General features: G+C 43.9%; 1 protein-coding gene across 2 annotated transcripts in view; it reads left to right on the forward strand.

Moving 5' to 3' along the window:
- Window positions 1-15,001, forward strand: part of prickle1a (prickle homolog 1a) — a 27,437-nt gene extending 12,436 nt beyond the window's left edge. Inside the window, exons 1-8 of one of the 2 annotated variants that reach the window (XM_088416360.1) lie at window positions 396-542; window positions 5,040-5,256; window positions 7,850-7,963; window positions 8,570-8,707; window positions 10,043-10,246; window positions 11,523-11,709; window positions 12,258-13,124; window positions 13,717-15,001. In XM_088416360.1, the coding sequence (XP_088272486.1) occupies window positions 5,062-5,256; window positions 7,850-7,963; window positions 8,570-8,707; window positions 10,043-10,246; window positions 11,523-11,709; window positions 12,258-13,124; window positions 13,717-14,567 (2,556 nt within the window). In that variant the 5' untranslated portion in view covers window positions 396-542; window positions 5,040-5,061 and the 3' untranslated portion in view covers window positions 14,568-15,001. Of the gene's footprint in view, window positions 1-395; window positions 543-5,039; window positions 5,257-7,849; window positions 7,964-8,569; window positions 8,708-10,042; window positions 10,247-11,522; window positions 11,710-12,257; window positions 13,125-13,716 lie in introns of those variants that run through there. The other variant, XM_088416359.1, reaches the window with a different exon arrangement.
- Window positions 15,002-15,077: the final 76 nt, after the last annotated feature.

Here is a 15,077-nt window from a genome sequence, read left to right on the forward strand (position 1 = left end):
GCTGTTTTTTGCAAGCACATATAAAAGGAGAGTTAAAAATTAAATGTAAAAAAAGATGTCTTTGGGATTGAATGTGCTCAGTACTGCAGTTCTTTTGGACTTCTAAGTGTTTTATGTATTTTCTATGCATTTTACACGACTCTAAACATTAAAATGATTCCGGGTATTGCGAGTGGTCGCTGAGGTAAAAGCCGTGTCAGTGACGCGCTACTTAAAATTCACAGTCAACTTTTTCTCATTCGGGAAGCGGCGTTTGAAGTACGAGGGCTGGGTCAAAGGGGGGCATTACCCTGCTGTGACTGGCTGCTCTAAGGTGAAGGGGGCGGGACTTGGGGAAGTGAGAGAGACAAGGCCATCTGCTTGCGCTCCCGCTTGTACACACAGATCTCAAATAGCTCCGGTTCTGTGACACGGCGCCGGGACGGCCGCCTAGACTTTCGGAGCAGTGACGATCATGTGTACAGACGGAACTGAGGACTTGCAGAAGAAACTAGGACAGATCCATTTTCCGGCTTTCCTCCGAGGACTTGGCCCGAACTGAGGTAAGAACGTCAGAGGAGCACGCGATCTCAAGAGATTCTAAGCCCTGCTCTCCAAAGTCCGTCGGGGCATCTTTTGAGGTTCGGGTCTCCAGTTCTTGGAATCTTCTGGGATGTAAAGTGATGGCAGCATGTGTGTCCTTCTTTCATCCTGGGTGAGAAAATGCAGGTGGTCCCTCTGGTGGGGATGACACTCCCAATCCATTTGGTCTTGGAAAAACAGTCCTTAGACCAGGAAAAAAAAGGGCAGACCAAACAATCCGTGGGGTCACCCTGGTCAGCCCATTTCCAATTGTTGTTCTAGAATCTTCAAGACGTACATGATCTTTGAATTCTAATCGTTTTTTGCCGCCGTTTGTCGGATTGGTCCAAGCTCTGGAACTTTGAAGAGAAAATTTGGTTGTCAGGTAGAAGCTGCATTGCTGAGCTGGCAGGAGCCAAGTTAAACACGCCGACCCGGTCCAGACTGACTGAGAGCACTGTGTGTCTTTGCGAGCACGTCCATCACACGTCCTTGCAGAGCATAGACAGTGATTCAGACCAGAAGCTGCTTATTTATCCTACGCAGCTTCCTGAAGCTTGTTAAGCCAAAGCGTCGGTGTCTGGACATCGCAGGACTTAGATTTAGAGTCTAGCTAAATATTTGGAAAATGCCACAGGCGTTCTAGGTCCTCCTGAGACACGGCTTGTTCATTTGGGTCCATTTTAGTGGACATGTGATTCTGGTCTACATCATTGGAGCTACCCTTCTAAGTCCCAGTGTGCTTTGCAGAGGACATTCTGGCCTTTCCAATGATGTCTCATGTGTTTGGATGGGAATTCATTTTGCTGTCTTGCTGAGACAAAATGGACAAAAAAGTGGACAACTGAATAGACTGCTGAAATAAAGTTATGGAACTACAAGATTCAATTTGTAAACTCCTCCTGAGCACCAGCCTGTCAATTTGTGTCCACCGTAGTGGACATTAGCTTCTGGGCTCTATCTTTTGATTCATTGACATAACTCTACCAAGTCCTAGTGTGCTCTGTAGAGGACATCCTAGCCTTTCAAATCATGTACCACGTGTGTGACCAAATAAGGTGTGTCAGGCTCTTTTTGACTCAATGTGAGTTATTATTGACTTACAATTCAAATTGCGGTCACGCTGAGACAAAATGGACACAAAAGTCCAAAACAAAAAGACAAAATAAATACACTAAAATAAGTCATGAAACTACAAGATTCATTTTGTCCTCCAGGGACCCAGCCTACTCATTTGCATCTTAGTTTCTGGTCTATATCTTTGGACTCATTAGAGCTACTTGACTAAGTCCTGACGTGCATAGTAGGGGACATCCTAGCTTTTCCATTGATGCTCACCTACTGAGACAAAACGAAGAATGGAAGACATGGAAAGCTGGGTGTCAGGATGGTATTTCTTGGTACGTCATAGTATGAGGTCCTGTGAGTGGTTTGTTGAGTAATAAATAAGATAACACATGATGCTGTAAAAAAATGAATGGCTGTTTTGTTCTTTGCACATTAAGTACTAATCTTGTTGGTTTATTGGATTTTTCTAGCCTAAAAAAAATTGTTAAACCCTTGTGGCGCTATGTTACAAATAATGGAAAAATCCTTTGATTTTTTGGGGATATTATAAAAGAATCAATGGGGAAGAAAAATACTAGGTAGATGAAATTTCCAGCAGATGATTAAAACATGTCAAATTTCAAAATTCTGACATTTCTACGCGATTGCAGCTGGACGTGCGTATTTTTGTGTACAACGATAATCATTGTCCAAATTTTGGACCATATGAAACCATTGTTATTACAATTTTTGAGATCCATTTTAAAAGGATTTATAACATTGATTTTCCTGCGATTTTTGCAACATTCTGTTAAGCGGCGGTCATACTATGTCAGCAAACAGAAAATTCTTTGTTGATTTGTGTTCCACCTCAAGACAGCGTGTGGCGGTAGAGGGTAATTAAAGTGTCATCAGCACTTCACAGGGTACAAAGACAAACCATACCATTTTTCCATTTTATTGCGGTTGTCAATAAATGTAACCTACATATGTATAGATAGAATTGATGCCACTGAACAATTTGAGTGGTCGAAAAAAAATCAAATCATTACCGTCAATTATTACGCTTTTAAAAGCAGTTTCAAAATGAGGGAAATAAAATCGTCTGCAAAGGGCTTGCGTTCATTCGAAAATGACGAAAATGACGTAAATGACGCTGGGCCCTACGTGGGCAGATCAAGTCAGATCTCCAAAGCCGTGTTAACAAGCATCTTTACAAAAGAGCCGTTAACATTCAAGACCGCGGGGGTCCGGCCCAGTGTGGGTGGAAGGGTGGTAGTTCAGAGTAGAGGTGGAGGGGGCGGGCAATGGCGACGGTCAGCGGGTGAGAAGGTGGGAGTTTCAAACTAATGACGGAAAACATAGAGCCCTTGTTCATCCGGGAGGAGGAAAAGGCAACGCGAGTGATGAGTCAGTGAGTTGGCGAGTCAAGCTGAGCGTGGCCCAGTTAGCCGGCTCACTGCTTCTGTCATTCAAAGAAGCGTCGGAGGCTAAAGTTCGGAGGAAATGAGCTGCGTGACAACTAATGGAAAAATTAGCATGCGAGCAGATGTGACGGTAGAAGAAAAGGAGCTTTGAGCAACCAACGCCGAACGTCCTTTCTTGACGTTCGAACTTCCAGACGGACATTCCTGAGGGTCGCCGTTCTCGCCCGTGCGAAACGTGGGAACGTGTGAGCGGACGGGTCTTTCCAGCGCGCCTGCATTTTTGGACTGTACGCTTAGAAAAAAGGTTGATTTGGGGGTGAAATACCAGCAACTTGGTTGCCACAAAAGTACGGAAAATTACAGTAACTCAGTAGAATTGTAGTGATAGTTCTTTTTTACAATTACAAAATGTATGGTGACAAATCAACAGTATTAAAACAATTTTTTGGAGCGTAAATGTAGAAAATGAAAAAGAAAATTCTTGATTTTTGCCAGTACCATTAAATTCTACAAATGTATTGATACTACATTTACACAACAATGGCGTGACATTCTTCCATTTCCTGTGTGTTTTCATGAAGCTTCATGAGCTGAACCCAACACTCAAACCGGATCCAATCCCTTTTACTACTTTTTTAAAAAACGAGAATCCTCGTCCGAGGTCCGGCCCACTCGGGAATAACCGACCTATTGGTCTAAAGTCAACCGCACAGTCCGACCGCGCTTGCAAAACTAGTACACGAGGCCACGCAGTTTTCCGTCTGTGACATCGCGGCTATCCGTCCAACCTTCGTTCCTAGCGTCACCCGTCTTACTGTTTTGGTGTCCTACCGCGAGATGAAAGACGAAGAGCAAAAGCAGAGACGAAGGGAGAGAACGGCCCTTGTGGACATTCCCCAGATGGCGGCCTTGTCCCATTGTCGGGCCGGTGTTTAGACAGAGCCCAAACTGGACTGATCAAGCTATCGCGGGTCACTTGCGGCGGCCTCTCTTGAGTCACAGAAGGACATGTTGAGTCTTTCCTGACTGAAAAAACTGCACGATACAATTGAGGTCTAGATCGCAATCCTGCACACTAACACCCTAATCCTAACCCTATTGAAATGAACCCCTTGGCAGTTAGAGAATTAATTCTTTCAGTGCCGCGGACCAGAAATCTTCTTTTTGAAAAGATGCAAGTTGTGTGCCGATGACGGGAATTATCGTCAAAAGCGCTTTTTTTTTTGTTTTTTTTTCATTAAGGATGAATAATTACTGTATTTTTCTTATAATCCGGTGCGTATAAACCGCAAATTTTCATTTTGGGGACACTTGCATTTCACTTATGAATGTACATTTTACAATTACATTTTTCCAACACCCAGTTTGAAATTTTGATAAGCTATATATGCTCTTATTTTGAAGCAATTTGTATGGGGAAAGGCCCAAAAACCATTTTTGTTAAAGAAATTTGAAAAAAAACTTTTTAAATTAAAATTTTTTAGTTGCAATTTCATTAAAAAAAAAAGTTAATATTTGACTGAACCATAATCAAATTCCTGATTCATCACGGCATTGATCAGTTCAGCAGTCTTATTAATGTAATTTTGTTCCCATTTTTCAGACAGTACTTTCAACAAATCATCTTTATTCTTAATTTCTGATTGTCTATAAATAGTTTGACTGACTTGACTGTTTCATTGACGTTCCCTTTAGCACCATCTAGTGGATGCATAATGCAAACCCACCACTACTGTAGCTTCTATTCTATGTGCCTTATAATGCGGTGCGCTTTCTATATAAAAAACAATTTGAAAAAAGGTCATTCGTTGAAGGTGCGCCTTATAATCCGGTGCGCCTTATAGTGACGAAAATACGATCGATAAAGCTACGAGCGTGCCATCGGGTATTTTAATTAGTGGTTAAATTAAAACAACGATTCAATTCAATAATTTGATAACGCGTCACGGTATCAGGAAATGATCATTCCGGGATCTAACAGATGTTCTCCTTTCTTTTGTCCAGTAAAACAAAAAAAGGTGAACCGATGAGCCTGGGAGGTGCGACAGTGGCGGCGTCAGCCGCCGGCTATCAGGGCGGGGCACGCCAACGAGACTTGATCATGGAGCAGAAAGTCAGTAAACTCACGTCTGGCTTCCAGCGCAGTTCTACCTCGGATGACGACTCCGGCTGCGCGCTGGAGGAGTACGCCTGGGTACCGCCAGGACTTCGGCCTGAGCAGGTAAGCTTTAGAAATCATAATAAATTGACGTCACTTGTCCAATTCAAAAAAATACTTGGAGAGAACGGTCTAAAATCTCCTAGTTTAGATTGAAGTTGAAAATTTTTGATTTAAAAAAAACGTAGAAAATTTGATCAATTATTAAGTAGAAATGTGTTATTTGGTCTTCTACGTTTGTTTTTTTTCATCAAACAAAGTTAAAGAAATAAGTAGGAAAAAAAAAATTGGCCTATCAAAGAATGTATATCAGTGGATGATTTTGTTAAACTTGCTGCAGCTGAAAATTAGCCCGTAACAAAAAGTGACTCCAGTTTGTGCACATCTGCATGCTAAATTGTTCATTTACTTGCAGTCTGCTCAAAAAACTCGGCAGGCAGTATTTTCCAAATTTTGCCGAAATCGGACTCGTTCTCCTCGACTCAATCTCATCCGGCGGACTTGTGTCTCGTCACATTTTTTACCTGTTCTCAAATCCTTGTAGTGTAACGTTGTTTGGTCTCGGTAACTCGATTTCAGACACCGGCACCCCGAATAATAATGTATCTCTGGATAGAGAATAAAAACAGCCTTGGCCTCGTTCTGAGTCCCAGAAGGTTTCTGCCAGGGCCTCATTAGCGGCGCTCGGCAAGATATGCACTAGTGTGGCGGCGGATTCATACCAGACCAAAAATTGCCCTGGTAGTTTGGCTCGGGGGCAAATTCGTTGGTCTACCTCACAGCCACTAACAGACAGGATGTCTAGTTTTTATTTACCGACAGCGCTACGGTCAAGTCTGCTTGCGATTATGGGAGATCTGTTTCGGAGGACTAAGCGGGTCGAGCGGGATCGGGAATTCGGGGCGGCGGTGGTTAATGGTGGGGGGGCAGGTTTTTAACAAGGCTTTTCCTCCACAAACACACAAATACAAGCGGGGCAGTTAGTCAAGCCCGGAGGGCAGCCGGTGTAATTTGGCAGATTTCCCAAAACCCGCCTGCCGGTTTCTCTCTTCTCCCAGTTCTTCTAACTAACTTCATCCTGCTTTTCCTTTTCAACCACACACATGGAAGCAAATAAGGGGGCGACGGGCCCGGGGAGAAGTCCAAACATGTAGGGGCTTTTGTTTGGCCGACGCATGGGTCAACTGTAATGTCTTTACTGCGCCCATTGCCTCGAATGGTGCATTATGGGTCATCGTTATGCTAAAGAAACACATAGCTGCCGAGCCCCCGGGGAGCTGGATGAGGGGTAATAGTGTCATCAAAATGTGCATAATTTATGATGGGGACGAGGGGGGGCAATGTTGAGGTTGATTGTCAGGGTAGATTGCAGTCGCTCCGGTTTTTTTAGACGGCCGGAGCCGCAGGAAGTCCCCCGAACACATAAGACCAGAACGTCCCACCTCTTTATCTGGCTGGCGGGCTGTAATGGCCCCTCCCTCATAAAGTTTACTCACCAAGCGGTCAGCCCCAAAGGTCAAAGTGCCACCGCGACAGGCTGCTTTGTCCTGTCCCTATAGAGACAAGCTTATGATTTTTGTGGGGAGGAGACAACCTGATATGACCCGTTGAACTATTTGGACTTGGAGAAACCGTTCCGCAAGCGTCACAGGAAAAAAAAAAAGGCTCATATGGAAGATATTTTGCCTCGGTTTGAGTTAAATGTTTTGGACATATTTGTGACGAGTTTTCACATAAGTTTAGTTTTGAGTTATTGACGAGAATTCAGATTGTCAACACAGATGTCCCTTGTGGGATTTATAAAAAAAAAAGTCTCGATTTTCAGTTCCCAGCGGCCAAACAGTCCAGATTGTAATCAAAATGCATGAAAATAAGGGATTATTAGATGATGCGCATCGTTGAAAAATGAATGTGCCGAAACTTAAGGCCTCGTCTTAATGTAATCTGGGCTATTTGAACCTGCATATTTCTTAGAGAAAAAAAAAACAAATTTCCTTGTCTATTTAAAAAAAAAAAAAAAAAAAAATCGATGTTAAACAAATCCACATCGTGCGGTTTTATTCATTCACAAGCATGCCCAGCTATCAGGTGGCAGTCGCTAAATTCTGTCCAATCAGAAAGAACGCCCATCTCTTAACATTTTAGCATTGGTTTCTTTGGCGGGAAATAGTGTAAATATAATAATAATAAAGTAATAGAGAAAATAGAGTAGGGAAATAGACTAGTGATGATATAAAACTTTGGATTATGATTGCAATACACAAACGCATATTTGGAGAATTTGGTAAATTTCCACTTCTGTCGAGACTTTTTTTTTTCTTAAATAAAAACAAAACAAAACAGACATTTACTATTTGCAGGAACCGAGAATGCCTCAATACCCTGACAACCGCGACAATTCTGTTCATCATATCATACAATCAAAATCTATGCCTTAAACGTGTTTCCCAAAACTAAGAATTTCAACATGGCAACGTTCAAATTTTCGTAACTTTGTTTAACTTTGAGCTAGGGCCATGTCACATATCATTTGAAAGGGAATTAAGAGTAGAATTCGAATATCCGTAGATCAAGATCTCAATTTTCAGAGACATGAGCCCGATTCCGCGAAAACGCATCAAATCCGTCGTTAACGCCGATATCATTGATTCCTTAGGTCCAGCTGTACTTCTCCTGCTTGCCCGAGGAAAAGATCCCGTACGTCAACAGTCCGGGCGAGAAGTTCCGGATCAAGCAGCTACTCTATCAACTGCCGCCGCATGATAACGAGGTAAGAAGTCAAACTATTCGATACAACTCTCCTGGTGGACATCCCGCAGCGGGATTGCGGTCTCACCATCTTGGAGACGTCTTGTAGCGCGGGCACAAAGCGACTTTTGAATCGCTGCTTTTTATAACGTTTGGCGGGTGCCCCCCACCTCCGAGCTGGATTCCTGTCATAGCGTTGAGTTTTTACAAGGGCGGCTCAGCAGGGGAGAGGGGACGGCGATTGAAAGAAGCTTTATGCGATGCCACCATCACCGCCGTGGCACGGCGCTCCCACTAGGTTGGCTCTGTTCCTTTTGTCGCCCGCCTTCTCCGTTTCACTCCAAACAGAGGCCCTTGTTTGCGTAAACGTCTGCTTCGCCCCTTGTTAAGTCTTCGGGAAAGATCAAGAGGGCTCGTTGTAAAAATCACCTTGTCGATCAGGGCCGGTGGGTGGTGATGTATTAGGGGAGGTAGGAAGGGCAAGCTAGGGTCAAGAGTTGCTTTTGTTCGCCTCTCCTAAGTGGAAATTTATGACCTTGTACTCTTAACTAACATCGCCGCAGCAACATTTGTCCCGTTAGGACAAATTGTCCGATGTAGAACTCAGAATGGTCTCTTTCATTGCCAGATTCGTTACTGCCAGTCTCTCAGTGAAGAAGAGAAGAAGGAGCTACATATGTTCAGCGTCCAGAGGAAGAAGGAAGCCCTGGGGAGGGGGACGCCAAAATTGATGCCCCGCACCCGCCTGAACAGCGTTTGTGAGCATGTACGTGCCACGCTACTAACTGGTACACTCTCAACGCTCGGGATGATTCAATTCAGAGGCTTCTCATTCACCGTCGTTTAAACAGCAAATATCCAAAAAATGGATGACGCACTACAAGTGTCACTAGATCGCTGTTTTTGTTTATTTTTATATATATATAAACTTATGCAAGTTATTTTTAGAAGAGGCAATTGGTAGCCCTGAAGTTTAAATCATAAAAATAAGGAAACAAAAAACCCAACACTACAAAAGCCTTTAAACTCGCAAATCAAACATTACAACAAAAGAAGAGAAATTTGCTGCAAAAAAAATACTAACAAAATTAATCACTAGGAAAATACACATTACAAAAGACAAGATAAAATAAAAATGTGTTTCTTGTTTGCCACAATTTTTTTGTTTGCTTTTTTGGTGGTGACCTATGATTTGCTGTTGTAATTTATTTGAGGTTTTTGTTAGTGATTACCATTTTGTTTGCTCAGCAAACCAAACAGCTCACGCAAAAAAGCAAAGAAAATGAGTTGAAAAACAACAATAAAATATCACAGACAAAACGCAGCAAATAAAAAAACAAACCAACAAAGATAATAGCAAACACATGAAAATAATGCACAATATAAAGTTAATAAATCATAAACAAAAAGCCCCCCAAAATTGTGTTTTGTTTGCAACAAATTTTCCATCTGCTTTTTTGTGTCATTTTTGTTTCAACAATTATAAACAACAATAGTTTACTTTAAAAAAAGTTGTTGTAAAATTAACAAAAAGTCACCGTGTCTTTAAAATGTCTTTTAAAAATCTCCGTGTAGTTTTCTCCTATAAATCAAAACATTTCAAAATAACGGAAATGGTAAAATGTCACAATCAAACCAATTTCAAACAAAAACCGGAGTTGCAGCAATGAAATCGTTTTAAACTGACAAGCAATCAATTTCATCAAAACGGCAAATATGGGTGCAGATAAGGGGTTTATCCCTAGTGTTTATTTCCGAACTATTAGGTCTCAAACCAAGACTTCTGTATCATCTGCACAACTCATTTTTAGAAGATCCAAACAAGCAAGCTAAATTTGCAGCCGACATCTTTTCAGCTCGAGCAGCACAGTTTTTGGCGAGTATTAAACAATGAACAGTTCTCCCCGATCGAAGATCGTAAAACTCGCCAAAACAGGCTTGACAAAGCTTTCCTCGGGGATCGCGTAGCTTTTATATCCCATTCACGGCGGTTAGCTTAATGTGACCCATGATATTCTGGCGAGAAAACAGAAGAGCCAGCTCGTTTTCGAATATTCAAACAGGATTTGCGGGAGGATTAATTACGAGCGCATATTTGCAGTGCGGCGAGAACATCAATGGTGGAGAAATGGCAGTGTTGGCGGCCAGGTCGGGCCCCGGATTGTGCTGGCACCCAGCCTGCTTTGCGTGCTCCACATGCAGCGAACTTCTGGTGGATTTGATCTACTTCTACCACAACGGGAAGATTCACTGTGGAAGGCACCACGCTGAGCTCCTCAAACCTCGCTGCTCTGCTTGCGATGAGGTAAAAAACACAATTCTACAACTTCCGGGGAACTATTAGTAATGTCCATGAATATTGTGTCATGAGTGTACAGTTGGACGCCTTGATTCGCAGAGGAAAAGGCAAGGGTAAGCCTGCAAACCCATTGGCGTCGAGTCACGAGTATACGGGGACGGCTGTAATACCGAGGGACATCCAGAAATATGGATGAGTAGTTTTCGCACTAGGCGCAATCTCGATTCTGGTGGCTATTTCTGTACTTATTAAAAGGCATGTTCTTAAACATATGGACGACAACAAAAGAGTCCTAAAGTTTGGAGCGTACGTGATATGTAACGTTCTCCGATTGGTTTATCGCTACCAGGGTAAGGACTGCACGTAATATGTTCGATTGGTTGGTCGTTCCTAGCGTCTGTGTGTCCCATCCCTTCCGTCCCTGTGTCAGAGGGAACTGGTCCAACAAGTCAATCAAAGACTTAACAAAAACACACAACAACATTTTGCACAGGATTGTAAGGCGCAACTGCAAATTTTAGCCCCGTTTCCACCAATGCTACGTACCTTACTCTACTCCACAAAATCCCAGTTTCCACCAAGAAATCTTACCAGACGATTCTACATGCTTTTTCTGGTACCTACTGCTTTGTGATTCCAAAAGTCATGTAAATATTTTGGAGCTCAGTGATTGGTCCGAGACAGATACCAAAGCGGAGTAGCGTAAACAGACGAGGGAAAGCGGGCGCAATTAACGACGGACAAAGAGGAAAAAGACTGAAGAAAGAAAAAGTTCACTTCCAAAACCTTCCTTTGATGGACTAGAGCAGGGGTGGGCAATTCGTCCTGCATGTTGTCCAGTTTCCTTTCCCCAACACACCTGATTTACACCATTAGCTCAACAACAAGCTCTGCTGAAGCTTGAAAATAATCCTTATCATTTCAATTAGGTGTGTTTGAAAGAGAAACTTGCAGGACACTGGCCCTCAAGATTGCCCACCCCTGGACTAGAGTCAATAATGTCTTCTAGATGACGCAATACTCCAAAACAGCAACAAAACAAGCACCCGGTACAACAATACTTCCACACTCTTCATCGTTTTAGTTATATACGGTGTCTGTTATGTCACAGTCGAGATTAGGACGGGCTCCGGGGTAGTAATAATGGAGACGCAATGTTCTTTGGCGAGAGCAGAGTTGAGTAGCGTCGAGCTGAGCAGGGTAGATATAAATTTAGAGAAAATGAAAGGCTTTATTTGCGCCTTACGGTACGGAAAATACGGTATATATTTCTGCCTTTCAGATCATCTTCGCCGATGAGTGCACAGAGGCCGAGGGACGTCACTGGCACATGAAGCACTTTGCCTGTTTCGAATGCGAGACCATTTTGGGGGGCCAGCGTTATATCATGAAGGACGGACGCCCTTACTGCTGCGGCTGCTTTGAGTCTCTGTACGCCGAGTACTGCGAGGCATGTGGAGAACATATCGGTAAGACTACAAACGGCAATACGATCGGAGATTGTGTTAAGAAATGCTAAAACGAAATCAACAGAAGGTACAAAAACAACAAAATATAACTCATTACAAAGTTATTAGACATAAGGTATACAGCAGCTTAGGTTCTGGCATTTCTGCAGTTGTGAATAATGATTTCATGGACGTTTCAAAATAGCACCCTCCGTTGATGCAGCTTTAGCAGCTAGCTTACTAATTAAAAGTCACTTCCGGTAGCCCTAGCGGTGGACAGACTCACTGCACCTGTTCGGTTTATCAAAATTGGAAATACTGAATGCATAATGAAAGCCTTGATTTCATGGAACCTCAGTTGAGAACTTTCTAAAAGTGACATATGTATTTCAAAACATTTTTAATGAAAATATTCATTTTAACAGACCCAATGAATTCTTTGGTTTTCGACCTTTAAATCTTGAGAGCCTCTCGACAATACCTTTGTCTTGGGTGAAAACGGAGCACGTCAGGATTATAAAGCTCTGGGTGATGGAGGCCATACAATGAACTTCTACCGTATTTTACAGGTGTTGACAATGCCCAAATGACCTACGACGGTCTCCACTGGCATGCCACTGAAAGCTGCTTCAGCTGTGCCCAGTGTAAGAGCTCCCTCATGGGTTGCCCCTTCCTGCCACACCAGGGTCGCATCTACTGCTCCAAGGCGTGCAGCCTCGGGGAGGACGTGCACGCCTCCGACTCCTCGGACTCCGCCTTCCAGTCGGCACGCTCCCGCGAGTCCCGTCGTAGCGTGCGCATGGGCAAGAGCAGCCGATCGGCCGACCAGTGCCGCCAGTCGCTCCTTTTCTCGCCTGCGGTCAACTACACGTTTCCTGGATTCAGTGGAAACCCTGACGACACCATGACCAACAAGCTCGCCCGCTTGAACTTATCCGATGAGCATTTCTGGGGGGGGCGCGGCGAGGAGACGGAAGCTCCTGAGGATCAGGGGGAGGAGTGGGCGGAGCACGAAGACTACATGACACAGTTATTATTGAAATTTGGTGAAAACGGGGTCTTCAGACAAGGCAGTGACTCAAGACCCACAGATTTTTGGGTTGCAGAAAGAGATGCCCAATCAAAACAGGAACCATTCAAACCCGGCAGCAGCAGTGGCGAAGGAAGGGGCAGCCTGGCTTGCAAGAAGTACCAGGCTGACATGTACTGGGCCCAGTCTCAAGACGGATTAGGGGACTCCGCCTACGGGAGTCACCCGGGCCCGGCGAGCAGCCGGAAGATACAAGAGCTAGACCTCGACCACGGAGCTGGAGCGAGCATGGAAGATGAGTCGCAGTGGTACAGGGGATCTTTGGAGTGCATAACGGACGAGTTAAAAAAGAAGGATCAGAGTGTCCGAGACTCTATGGACTCGCTGGCCCTGTCCAATATTACTGGTGAGCAGAAACATCGCCCAAGTTTTATTCAGTGTTACCTCCACACGCGCTTCACTTTTTGAAGCCTCGGTGCATCGTTATTTTTTCTTTTATAATAAAAACATGTCGACCGTCACATATTGATAATACCGTAAGTAGTTTGCAACACTTAACAGCAGCACCAACTTGATGTACTGCAATACATGTCAGAGTACAGAGAAGATAGTATTTTGCGTGTGTTGAAGTGTAAAGTATAATGAATGAAAATAAGTGACTACAGCATTGTGTAGTCCGCCTCCCTGTCCTCCTGTCCAAGCAGTTTGGTCGGCATGCGATGGCTGCTACCCCGAGGGCAACTTGAGCTCTGAAAAGACAATCTCGAGTGTCCCGACTAGTCAGAGAACGTGAATGCTCCTTTATGAGAACCTTTCATTGCGACGAATGGCAGCTGCGTTTCAGTATGGTAGCGGGGGGGGAGCGGGAGGTGCTCGTGCAGGCTTAATCACGGTCTTTTTCCAGTCCCCATTAACAGCGAAAAACGAGGGAACGCTGTATACATCAATTAATAACTAAAGCATATCCCGGATTACTAAATGTATTCCTTTTTTTCCAGGAACATCGGTTGATGGCGATAGTAAGGACAGACCTTTGGTGTACTCCTTGCAAGGTTTCCACGAGCTGGAGACAGAGGACTGTGAGAAAACCAGTAACATGGGAACCCTCAACTCCTCGATGTTACACAGGAGTACAAATTCCCTTAAGAGCCTCGTATCTGAGCAGGAAGTGGATGAAATCGTTGCAGAAGAAGAGGTGATTCAAGTTCCGGAAGAGAGATCAAAACCTCACATCCCTGCCCTGAGGAGGACCCGTTCACAAGCTAGACAGCAGCAGGTGAAATTCTCCGATGAGGTGCTAGACCGTTACTGCGATCTGCAGGCGCGACAGCCGCCCATGAGCGAACGAACTCGTCGCAGAGCGTTCCACTTTGAGGAGCAGGGTCAGGAAAGTCACTCTGGGCGCAGCCACCACCTGCACAAGAGACGCCGCAGCCGCAAGTCTCGCTCCGACAACGCTCTTAACCTTTTGCCCAAAGAGAGGGCCCAAACGGGCTACGGAGCGGACCGCAGAAGACACGGCCAAAGGAGTCAGCGCACTTTCCAAGGACACCCGCCGACTGGCACCATGTCCGATTACAGGCTTCAGAACCCGGCCATGGGCAGGTTCTTAGATCTTTGCGGGGAGGATGACGACTGGTGTTCTACATGTTCGTCCTCTTCTTCCGATTCTGAGGAGGAGGAGGGCTTTTTCTTGGGTCAACCCATCCCTCAGCCAAGGACACTTAGACACTACTATACTGAAGATTTGCCCAGCCCCGTTGCAGGCATGTCTCCCCTCCCTTACGGCCAGTGGACTAAACCCAAAAAGAAGAAGGGGCACAAGGGGAAAAACTGTATCATTTCCTAGACTTTCATCTCTACTTCCATCTGCTCTTTTAAAACAGTGATCCCGCGTTCTAATAAATGCCCGTCGTATATCCGATTTGTTAACCGTACGCATATTCCGCATTAAAACTTGCCGGTAAATTCATTCAGTATTTCAGAGTAATGCATATTTATAAGAACATGATTTAAATATATTGATACTAAATGTATATACTGTACTGTAGAGATTAAAAACAAAATGTGGCTATTTTTGTACCCTTGGCTTAATGACATGCTTAAGCACCAAAAAGGCATTAAATTGAAACTAATGGTAAACCCCTTTGATGAAGGTGCCACATTTTTTGACTCGTCTTTCTTTACATATGTGACATTTACCTGGCTTGTTTTAGTATAAGCCGACTATTGTAATCTGTATAAATGTATAAACTGAAGTATAAGGTTAATGTAATTGTAATAAAAAAAAAAAATACTAATGTGTGTTCTGATTTTTTTTTTTTTGGGGTGGGCAGGGGTTGAAGTAAGTAGACTGAAA

This window comes from Hippichthys cyanospilos, chromosome 6 (assembly GCF_059441005.1).
Source record: "Hippichthys cyanospilos isolate Australia breed blue-spotted pipefish chromosome 6, RoL_Hcya_1.0, whole genome shotgun sequence".
NCBI classification, from domain to species: domain Eukaryota; kingdom Metazoa; phylum Chordata; class Actinopteri; order Syngnathiformes; family Syngnathidae; genus Hippichthys; species Hippichthys cyanospilos.